This window comes from Pygoscelis adeliae, unplaced genomic scaffold (genome assembly GCF_000699105.1).
Source record: "Pygoscelis adeliae isolate BGI_AS28 unplaced genomic scaffold, ASM69910v1 Scaffold458, whole genome shotgun sequence".
Classification (NCBI taxonomy): domain Eukaryota; kingdom Metazoa; phylum Chordata; class Aves; order Sphenisciformes; family Spheniscidae; genus Pygoscelis; species Pygoscelis adeliae.
The window spans coordinates 765,601-776,645 of NW_008825352.1; the positions used below are offsets into that span (position 1 = coordinate 765,601).

The window sequence follows — 11,045 nt, forward strand, 5'->3', positions numbered from 1 at the left end:
CTTTCCCAGGTCACGGGCATCGGTCGGGGGGGGACTGGCTACCGCTCAGCTCAGGTCCCTCCTTGTCCTCTGGCCGGTAACGTGGGAGCAGCTCCTGCTGCCTGCAGACTCTCTGACGCCGTGCGTTGCTGTTGGGTGCCTTTTGCCTCGTTAGTTAAATCCTGAGCCCTTTAAGTTCTTGAAGGAAGCCTGTAAAGTTACTCCTGTTCAAACAGAGCTGCGTTCGTTAAATCTAGGCAGTAAAAGGGTCACCCCGTCGGTCCGTGCTGCTCGAGCTCGGTGTGTTCCTCCTGCTGGAGCCTGCTGCTGGGGTGGGACTGGAGGTCGGAGCTGTTTGCCCTGAATCAGCAGCTTGTGAGAGAAGGTTGGGCTGTAGCTGTTGGAGAACTCATTTCCCGAGCGGGGAGAGCGAGGGGGTGGGGGGGTGCGTGATGCCCCCAGGGAGAAAGGGGGCAGCTGCTTTGCTCAAAGCAGGGTGAGAACAAGAGCTGGCGTTAATCGTTTGCCGGGGGGGGGAGTTCATAAACATCTTCTATGATGATTTTCCTGGATTATAAAGTCGGTGACTGGCTGGTAGCACCCTGTCTAGGGAGGGCAGCGCGAGAGTCAATATAGTGCCAAAAAAACACCCTGTATGGAGTTAGGCAGTGGAAGCTTTTGCACCTTCACCACAGATTAAGGTAAAGATCCTTACTTAGGCTGAGATTTTGAGATGCGTGGGTCCACGTTATGGATAGAAGTCAAAGAAAAAAGGCACTGCATTGGCCGGGAATCGAACCCGGGCCTCCCGCGTGGCAGGCGAGAATTCTACCACTGAACCACCAATGCTCCAGCTGTGTGCTGCCGCCTGCCCCGCTGCCTGCCCAGCTGCCTGAGCCTCCCCGGCTGGCCAGTGGCTCTGCCGCGGGGAGAGCCGGGGCCGAAGGGCTGGTTGGGCGACCCGGGACCTTGAGGCAGCTGCGTAGGCTGGAGCAGGGTTACGGGTCTCTTCGTTTAAGCGCAGCTGATGTGTTAAATGTCTCTGGGTCCGAGGAGGAGGAGCAGGTATCGCACGCGGAAACCTCGTCTGCTTTCTGCTAAGGTTTGTGCCGCGTTAAGAGTTCATACGATAGAGGGAATTATCAGCTGAAGCGATGCGTGGGTGGCTGGAGAGGTCCGAAATCTTGGCGCTGAGCGTGGGTCTGGGGGGCAACAATTCCCTGCCGAGCCACCAGCGCTCCTGGTACGTGCTGAGCGGTTCTCTGCTGCCGTCTCGTGCTGCGTCGGGGGTAAACGATCCTTGTAACCTGCCTTGTTGGAGAGGGTGTTTGTCTGAAGACCTGGTGACTTCTCCACAATCGCGTAGCCCTGGTGAGGCTGCCCTTGAGAGCCCATCCTGGGCTGGGAGTTCACGAATGGTGTAGGAGGCTGCAGGCTGGGAGCAGCAGGAGGGCAGCGGGCCGCTGTTGGATGTGAGCGGGGGGGAGAGGAGAGCTCTGGTTTCACTTGTGGGTTCCTTGGGTGTTCCCCGTTTCGGTACTGCTTTCTCTGGCGTTTGTCGTAGCCGAAAACCCCTGTTTCTGACGGCCGCGGGGAGCCGAGCTCCCGAGCGTTTGTATCGGGCAGAACCTAAAGCCCCCTGGGTGCTTTCCTCTTCTCTCCCCAGGCTGGTGCGAGAGTTCGTGGCTCAGAACAACGTGTCTCAAATCAAACACGTGATCCAGATCCTGTCGCAGGAGTTTGCGCTCTCCCAGCACCCCCACAGCCGGAAAGGGGGACTCATTGGCCTGGCCGCTTGCTCCATCGCCCTGGGCAAGGTAGGTGCGGGCGGGTTTTTTTTGGCTTGTGCGGATTGCAGTGGGAGAACGGCAGCTCGTCCTGGGTCAGCGTGGTGGGGAGACTCGGGCTGGTGGCCCCACAGCTCCCGACTCCCTCCCTGCGTTGCAGCATACGGCTGGGTTGCGTTTGAGTCTCCCCATCGCACCCAGCTGCGTCCCTTGGGCACGGGAGCGCTTTCTGGCCTGGGTCGCGTCTTGGCGGCTCCCTAGGCGTGGTTTAAGCGCATCTGTCTATCCTCTGTCTCCAGCAGCTGGACGAGACTCAGCAGGTCGAGTGCTAATTTGCGTTAATGGAGCTGGGAAGAGGTGCAGCCCTTCCATCTCCCACCCCCAGCTCAGCCGGCTCCGGCAGCGCGGGCAGGGCCTTCGGGAAGCGGGGCTAAGGCACAGCCCAAATGGTGGCAGAGGCACAGTCAAAGTAAACAAGCGGCATAAGGTGTCAGGCTGCGTTAGCCTGAGCTAGTGGCTGTCTGTTAGGCTTGGCAGAAGTTTTACTTGCTGAACGCGTGGGTCAGTCAGTCCGGTTCTGGAGGTGTTATGTCGATGCTCCTTGCGTGGGAAGTTGGCTGATTTCTGTCCCGATTAAGGTCTTTCTCTATAACTTTCCTCTCGTTAACGAGAACAAGCTCAGTAAGTTGCCTCTACGGTGTCGTGGTTTAACCTCAGTTGGCAACTAAGCACCACGCAGCCGCTCGCTCCCTCCCCCGCCTCCCGATGGGATGGGGGAGAGAATTGGAAAAAAGCACGTGAGAAAAACTTGTGGGTTGAGATAAAAACAGTTTAATAATTGAAATAAAATGATAATGATAATAATATGATAATAGTAATAATACACAAAGCAAGTGATGCACAGTGCAATTGCTCACCACCCGCCGACCGATGCCCAGCCAGTCCCCGAGCAGCGGCCCCCCCCCGGCCAGCTTCCCCCAGTTTATGTACTGAGCATGACGTCCCATGGTATGGAATGTCCCTTTGGCCAGTTTGGCTGTGCCCCCTCCCAGCTCCCTGTGCATCTGCAGCCTTCTCAGTCGGTAGAGCATGGAAAACTAGAAAGTCCTTGGCCAGTGTAAGCACTGCTCAGCAACAACTAAAACATCGGTGTGTTATCAACTTTGTTCCCATCCTAAATCCAAAACACAGCGCTGTACCAGCTACTAGGAAGAAAATTAACTCTATCCCTGCCGAAACCAGGACATATGGCTATGCCAGAGCATCCAGGTCTCCGTGGAGGGGAGCATGGACTCTGCAGGCTCACAGCTCCGTCGGGCTTTTGAATCAACCCATGCGGCTGGTTTTTGAAAGCACCTGCAAGGGAAGGAGTTGTTTTGGTCCGTGGTGAGGTGTACGTCAAGAAAAGCAGAGGGCTCGGGAGGAGCAGGCTGTGCTTGTAGGAAGAGCTACGAGGTAGATTTTAATTCGTTTATTCCCCTTCTAACGAGAGTCGCGATCGGTCTGAGCGGATGCTTTGAAGCCTGATGGCTTTTACGTTAACTGCCCTTAGGCTGGTGGCCGGGGACTGCTGAGCAGCGCTCCTGTCTTCGTCCTCTTGTTAAAATGCAGAATCTCTTTGCAAACCCTCCTCCCCGGGGTGAGCAATGCTCCGCTCTGCCCTCGGCCCGGGCACGTAACCCACCTTCTCCTCCTGCGCAGTGCGGGGACAGGCACTCCGTGCTGCCAGAGCTGCTGGTGCAGCTGGCTCTGGGGGATGGAGGAGTTGCTTTAGGTGGCCTTGAGGGGCACCGATAAAACTCGGAGTTTAACTCTTCCACCTGCTAGTTCGCATGTTGTTGATTTTCTTACCATCTCCTTTGCTAGATGCCCAGGGAATTCCAGCCTGTTTCCCCAAAGTGGGGGGTTTTATCTTCAAAACAAGCCAACCTCCTGCCTCCGCCTCTGGGTTTGTCTGAAACTTCTGCTGTGCCGGTGAATCCTTAAGCAAAAGTCTTTTGGGCTGGGGAGCGGCCTCCTCATTAATGACTATATTTGCTTGTGGGCAGAGTCGAGGTCAGCCTAGCATGGCTCTTCCATGGTGCAGGAGGACAAACTTCAGCATGTAAAATGAATCTTGCCTGGGAATCGGAGCCCTGCAATCACTTCATCTAACAGATGCGTCCACCTTAACTCTGCCAGCTGTGGTAGCTCCTCGTCCGTAAGCAGCTGCATAGGCTGAAGCTGCTCCTCGTCTGGTAGTTGGGACCACGGTTGAGTTGGTGTTTCTGGAGACAACAGGGCAGGAAGGCGCTTTGGGGACTGCTGAACGTCTTTCTTTTTGTGAAGCCTGTATCACCATCTCCTCCGAGGTCCCCAGCTCCTGACATTACAAAGAGTAGCCCAACAGGCCGAGGGTTTCTTTGCTTAACGGAAGGTGCAGGTAGGCTCGGTCTGTCGCTGTCTGGGATGTTCTCCCAGGATGTTCACCATCTCTCCAGGATGGTCCTGGAAACCTCGGTGGGTTTGTGCAGAAACCAGCTGGCAGAGTGGGATAAAGCCTGGCCGAGGGCTGGTGACCGCTGGGGATCTGCCTCTTCTCCTGCCTGCAGGGCAGAGGGAGGCAGGGACAGCTTTCTCTGTGGGCCAGTCTCCCGCAGAGATGAGCGGCGTGCAGCGGGAGGCAGCCCCTTTTGCTTTGAAAGGTGCTCGGAGCGGGTGGTGAATAACTGCCTAAGCATCTTGTGCATCTCTGGGAATCAGAACCAGACGAGTACAGCTGCAGTAATCACTTCAGTTGCCGGTGTGGACTCCCTTGAAACAATTTCTCAGCCTGCTCAGGCAACTGTCACTGTACCTGAATAATAAAATTCAGTAATTTCAATGATAAAATTCAAAATTCATTAATAAATCTTGTCCGGCATAGGTGCACTAAGCCATCATGGGCCTGAATTTTTGCAGCGTGTTCCAGGGCAGCACCATCTCTTCCCTCTCCCTGTGTCACGGTCCTCACCTAACCAGTCTCCTCCTGTCCACCAGGACTCTGGGCTCTACCTGAAGGAGCTGATTGAGCCGGTGCTGACGTGTTTCAATGACGCCGATAGTCGGCTGCGGTACTACGCTTGCGAGGCTCTCTATAACATCGTCAAGGTGGCCAGGGGCTCCGTCCTCCCACACTTCAACGTGCTCTTCGATGGCCTCAGCAAGGTAAGAAGCTTCCTCTCAGCCCTGGTGTGTTTTTATTCCCGTGCTGGAGAAGTAAGACTTGTTTTTTAGTCCTCTTCTTCTTAGGGTCAAACAAACCAAGTTGTCCAAGGTCTTCTTTCCAAGTAAACTGCTTTGACCCGGGCAGGTCTGAGGGACCGAGTGAGCAGTTTCTGCAGCGGCACAGTGGCCACTGATGATGTGGATGCTGGAGATCGCTGTAAGATACCTTGTTCTCTGTCCTCACCTCCAGGATGTATTTCACTGCTCCTTGTCGAGTGGTATTAGGACACGAGGCTGACAGTACTGCTGCAGGCGAGCTGGCTCTGCAGCACTACGGCTTTGTGGGGTCTGTAGGGTCAAAACTGCGTCTACATATGCCCGTCTTTGCAGCTTATCACTGGAAACTTGTATTTCTCTGCCGCTTGAGAATGTGGCTGCTGGCCCACGACAACCTGCGTAGCTGGGGGAAGTGATGGCTGCTTGATATCCCCCTTAGGAAGTCTCTTAGGAGAATTTGTTGGAGCTTAATGAGGACTTTGAGATAAAGGGACTTCTCTGTGTCCGTCCCTGTAATGCCAAAGGAGAGCAACAGTCCTGCGAGCCTGCTGGGAGCTCCGCTGCAGAGCGGGGAGCAGACCTGGGACCCGCTGCTGCAATGGCTCTTGTTTCTGTTGTTCACAGCTGGCTGCTGATCCTGACCCGAACGTCAAAAGCGGCTCTGAGCTCCTCGATCGGCTTCTCAAGGTATGTTTCCTCCTCCAGCTGAGAATCCTTGGTGCAGGCTGCAGGCGTGTCCTGGCTGGGGATGTGTCGGTCCCGGAGGCTGCAGCCGCTAAAACCATCCCAGCTCAATCCTGTGGCTACTGTCAAAAGACTTCTTTCTCTCACCGACCGTAGCCTCTTAGATTGAGGGTCTGGTGGCGATCTCGGGCAGCTGGGTTGAGGGGCTGGTAGGTTATCGCAGTGCCATGTGTGTGTTCAGCTCTTGGGAGCCAGGTGTCTGGGGAAGCAGGGTTTTAGTCCGAGTAGGGTTGCAGCCCTGTCCCGGGCAGCAGAAGGGCTGTTCCTCTGCTTTTCCTCTCTTGCCTGAGCGAGCAGCGAAGAAAAGTGAGCGGAGCTGCTCTGCAAGGAGCAGAGCTGCTGCTTCGGGGTGGGGGACTTGGTTCCCGTTCCTGTTCTGCCTGCCGACGGGCTTTTGCTTGTGCAGACCTCCTAGTTCCTTTTCGGCTACTCGGAGGTAAGTGGCTCTCTGCTAGGTCCTGCCCCCCTACTCCTCCTCGTTAGCACAGCAGTTAATGCAGTCTCCGCATGACCTGCTGCAAACCCTCTTGCTGGGAGATCTGCGCTGGTGCGAGAGACTTAGCCACGCAGCAAAATCCACCAAGCGTGTAGGAAGAGCTTTAAAGGAAAGCCAGGGGACTCTCCCACCCCTGACACGTGTGGTTACATCAAAGGTGTTTGCTCATGCGTGCAACACGCCACCGAGGCATGAATCGGAGACGCTCCCACCCTCCTCCTGTTCAGCCAGGCTGACACACAGCAGGCAGCAGCCTCCCTCTCTGGGTCCTGCTCAGCGTTAGTCCCTGCCCGAGGGAGGATCGCTGGCTCATCGCCTGAACAAACCTCGTCATTCCTTCTCCCCGGGTCTCCTGACCCGCAGACCCACGCGTCAACTGCTTGTCATCTTTTTCCTGTCATGTGCCTTAAAAAAGGCTGGGTGGGGGTGGCTGCGTGGGCGTGGGGTGGTGGCCATCCCTCCTAACGCCCTCTGCTTGGGCTCTGCAGGACATCGTGACAGAGAGCAACCAGTTTGACTTGGTAGGCTTCATCCCACTGCTGCGCGAGAGGATTTACTCCAACAACCAGTATGCCCGCCAGTTCATCATATCGTGGGTAGGTACGCAACGGCCCCATGCGTGCCTGCCTGTCCGAACTCCGAAACACTGTGATCCGTCGGCATCCCGTGTCTGGGCAAACAGCGGATGTCCGCAGCGATGTGTGAACTCCGGCGCCTGAATTTATTTGGGCAGGTTTTTTTAAGCCAGCAGAGTTTTTCACCTGCTTCTTTAAAAAGCCAGCTCCCTGTCACCCGGCTGTTGCTGTCGCAGGGACATCGTACTGCACTTCTGCCAAGCTGGTTCAGGACTTTGCACACCAAGTTAGAAAATATGGTCAAAGCATTGCTTGTATAAATAGATACGCTGTCGTCTAGAGGTGACAGTCTCCCAGGAGACAGTGCCAGACAGCTTTCCATCGCCCAGCGGTGATGGAGGGATGTTGCTCTCCAGGAGGCAAGGTATCTCCTTTCTGTACAAGGCAGGAGCTCTCCGTGCCTGGCCGGGGTCTGGGGAGAGATGCGTGCCTCTGCGCTCTCTCTTTCAGCCGTACTGTTTGCTGTCCCAGGTCTGTCTGCGTGCATCTTGGCAAGTCGTTCCTGATCCCTGCTCTGTTTTACAGAGCTGTGATTGGAAATGTAGCAATGCTGCGGGCTGATCGCTTGCCTCCTGTGCTAGCCCAGCTTCTTTCTGAGATGGGCGACTCCACGCTGTCCTCTTGTCCTTCCCCCCCATCCCACACAGCTCAGCTCTGAATTCTTCAGTGTCGCACCAGATTTGTGCTGGTGACGTTAGTTAGCTGCTCTAAAACTCACCCCTCTTCTTTCTTATTCCTCCCATGAGCTAGATCCTGGTCTTAGAGTCTGTGCCTGACATCAACCTCTTGGATTACCTGCCAGAAATCCTGGACGGGCTCTTCCAGATCCTGGGAGACAACAGCAAAGAGATACGGAAAATGTGAGTGCGGAGGCTGGCCGGGCGCGAGGGCTGTGTCTTGCTCACCGTCTTAATTTGTTTGCAACTCTTCTGTGTAACTGCAGTGAAACCCCACGTGCGTGGTGGGAGATGGAGCAATCTGGCTGGCTCGGTCAGTGGATCAAAGTGTCCTTGGAAAGGGCCTCCCTTACCCGGCTTGTTGTGGCTGGAGAGGACGCTGTGGTCTGTTTGTGCCGTAGCACAAACTGTTTTGGCTCGGTTCAGCCCTTGCGCCCAGTATCGGAGCCGCAGAGGCTCACGTGTGCTTCTGGGATGGGGGGTGAGCAATGTGTACAGGCTTTGCGGCTTCCGAGCCTCTCTCAGCAAGGTACAGCACCAACCCTGGTGCAGAAGAGGAGCGAGCATTGTGAGCTTGCTCTTCAGATCCGTTGCTGGTCTCAAGACTGAGAGGCATCTTGAAGCAGAGGAGCGGCTGGGTGTTCTCAGGGAGGCCAGAGGATCTTGGCTGCTTGTGCTGGGAGAGAGTAACTGGACTTGTTTTGTAGGGCACAAGTAAGTGGTGAGCCTGGCCTGGGTCTATCCCGCCGCCAAGCCCTGCTGGATCCTCCTCGCTTCTTTGTTTCCCAGTGTCCGCGTGTCGAGGAACAAGCACTGAAAGCTTTGGGTGCCATCTGCCCCCCTGCTCCCCTCTGTGCTCCCCATCCCAGGCTCACGTCGATCTCAACAGAGCCTGTGTGGCTGTTAGGGGAGTTGTGGGGAGGTGCGGGGGGCTCCGGGCAGTCATAGAATCATTAAGGTTGGAAAAGACCTCTAAGATCATCGAGTCCAACCGTCGACCCAACACCACCACGCCCACTAAACCATGTCCCTAAGCGCCTCATCTACCCGTCTTTTAAATACCTCCAGGGATGGTGACTCAACCACTTCCCTGGGCAGCCTGTTCCAATGTTTAACCACTCCTTCAGTAAAGACATTTTTCCTCACATCCAATCTAAACCTCCCCTGGCGCAACTTGAGACCGTTTCCTCTTCTCCTATAGCTTGTTGCTTGGGAAAAGAGACCGACCCCCCCCTCGCCACAACCTCCTTTCAGGTGGTTGTAGAGCGCGATGAGGTCTCCCCTCAGCCTCCTTTTCTCCAGGCTAAACATCCCCAGCTCCCTCAGCCGCTCCTCATCAGACTTGTTCTCCAGACCCCTCACCAGCCTCGTTGCCCTTCTCTGGACACGCTCCAACATCTCAACGTCCTTCTTGCAGTGAGGGGCCCAAAACTGAACACAGTATTCGAGGTGCGGCCTCACCAGTGCCGAGTACAGGGGCACGATCACTTCCCTGCTCCTGCTGGCCACACTATTTCTGATACAGGCCAGGATGCCGTTGGCCTTCTTGGCCGCCTGGGCACACTGCCGGCTCATGTTCAGCTGGCTGTCGACCAACACCCCCAGGTCCTTTTCCGCCAGGCAGCTTTCCAGCCACTCTTCCCCAAGCCTGCAGCGCTGCATGGGGTTGTTGTGGCCCAAGTGCAGGACCCGGCACTTGGCCTTGTTGAATCTCATACAGTTGGCCTGGGCCCATCGATCCAGCCTGTCCAGGTCCCTCTGCAGAGCCTTCCTACCCTTGAGCAGATCAACACTGCCACCCAACTTGGTGTCGTCTGCAAACTTACTGAGGGTGCACTCGATCCCCTCGTCCAGGTCATTGATAAAGATATTGAACAAGACCGGCCCCAAAACTGAGCCCTGGGGAACACCGCTTGTGACCGGCCGCCAACTGGATTGAACTCCGTTCACCACAACTCTCTGGGCCCGGCCGTCCAGCCAGTTTTTTACCCACCTCCATCCTCGCAGCTGTGTGCAGTCTCTGCCTTGGAGCAGGACAAGTTTGTCAGCCTCGTCCTTCCTGGCGCTGCCCCTGTGGGGAGGCACGCATGCCATGCCACCAGCGTCCTTTCTATGCATGCACGTAGGAGGCTGGTCTCCGTAACTTCTCCGTCCAAGGCGACTGAGCGCTAACCAGCTGCTCTGCCTCTCTGCAGGTGTGAGGTGGCTCTCGGGGAGTTCCTCAAGGAGATCAAGAAGAACCCCTCCAGCGTCAAGTTTGCAGAAATGGCCAATATCCTGGTGATCCACTGCCAGGCGGCGGGTGAGTGCGGGACCGAGCCGTAGCATCCACCTCCGGGTCTGCGGTGCCGGCCATAGGTTCAGGCCAGGAATTTTCCAGTGGGCTGTTCACCAGCTTGCCCACTTGCACTTTCTTTGCCGTCGTGAATGCAAACCCTGCTGAAGAAGGGGGGGGGGGACAGGAAGCCGTCCCACGGTTGACACTACTGCTCTTGTACTGCTGATCCCCCAGCCTCAAATACAGGTCTGGCAACCTGTCGAAGCGGAGATGCCTGAAAGTAAAATACCTGGCTGCGGGGGGCACCTGTGGATATCCAGCACATCTAGAAGAATCTCCTCAGGGGCTTGTTTTAACCTCTGATGGCACTAGGCGCATCGGCAGGACAGTTAAACACGATGTGCCTGGCGCTTTGTGTTAGTGCTGCACTGTAGCTCCTGCGGGCCTGCCGTGTGGGCAGCGGCGGAGCGTTACAGCTGCAGCTGGGTGTGTTTCCCGAGAAGGGTCTAGCCGGGGGGGCGTGCTCATCCAGCTTAAACCCCCCTTCTCTTTAAACGTTGCTGAATGGGAGTGGGGTTTTTGTGAGATAGAAAACTAGAAATAGACCGAGACGGCTTGCTCTTGACTCAACTGATGCCCAATGAATTTGCACCGTTTAAGCCTAAAATCTGGCCCTGCATCAGCTGACTGCCCCAGCGGTGCTGCCTTTTTCAGAACTTGGGGAGGTTAATAAAACCCCAGCTCTAGGAGTGACGCTTGACCCAGATACACAACCGCTACGGGTGTGGTAGAGGAAAGATCCTTATACGTTGGGAAGCTTGACAGAATACTTAGAAATGAGGAAACCTGGATTACAGATTGAACTGGGTTAACTCCGAAACCTAATGATTGTGTTGAATCTCAGCCTCACTGCAGATTCAGCTCTTGCCTATCTCCTCTGGGACTAAACTGTCCCAGACTCTAGGGTCTCTCTGGACTAGCGACTCTGGATGGAGCAGAGGCAGCTCTCTGCTTGCAGGTGGTTCTCGGCCTGTGGAGCTTGCTCAGCTGCCAGTGCTGTCCTTTCCCTGACCTTTGCTTGTCCCGTGTCTTCCAGATGACCTGATCCAGTTGACGGCCATGTGCTGGATGAGGGAGTTCATCCAGCTGGCTGGCCGGGTGATGCTGCCTTACTCCTCAGGGCTCATCACCGCTGTCCTGCCGTGT

At 55.8% G+C, this 11,045-nt stretch overlaps 2 protein-coding genes and 1 non-coding gene across 3 annotated transcripts in view; 2 read left to right on the plus strand and 1 right to left on the minus strand.

The window, feature by feature from the left end:
* The window catches only part of HYDIN (HYDIN, axonemal central pair apparatus protein), a 155,189-nt gene extending 155,109 nt beyond the window's left edge, over window positions 1-80 (plus strand). The window contains exon 89 of the mRNA XM_009330382.1: window positions 10-80. Coding sequence (XP_009328657.1) covers window positions 10-80 — 71 coding nt within the window. The remainder of the gene's footprint in view (window positions 1-9) is intronic.
* A 677-nt stretch (window positions 81-757) lies between these two features.
* TRNAG-GCC lies at window positions 758-828 on the minus strand. Its single transcript has one exon. It is a non-coding gene; the product is annotated as a tRNA-Gly (tRNA).
* A 305-nt stretch (window positions 829-1,133) lies between these two features.
* Window positions 1,134-11,045, plus strand: part of VAC14 (Vac14 homolog (S. cerevisiae)) — a gene marked incomplete at its 3' end in the record, with an annotated part of 63,661 nt that continues 53,749 nt past the window's right edge. Inside the window, exons 1-8 of the mRNA XM_009330384.1 lie at window positions 1,134-1,222; window positions 1,646-1,796; window positions 4,785-4,952; window positions 5,634-5,696; window positions 6,738-6,845; window positions 7,635-7,744; window positions 9,757-9,863; window positions 10,936-11,043. Of these exons, the coding sequence (XP_009328659.1) occupies window positions 1,134-1,222; window positions 1,646-1,796; window positions 4,785-4,952; window positions 5,634-5,696; window positions 6,738-6,845; window positions 7,635-7,744; window positions 9,757-9,863; window positions 10,936-11,043 (904 nt within the window). The remainder of the gene's footprint in view (window positions 1,223-1,645; window positions 1,797-4,784; window positions 4,953-5,633; window positions 5,697-6,737; window positions 6,846-7,634; window positions 7,745-9,756; window positions 9,864-10,935; window positions 11,044-11,045) is intronic.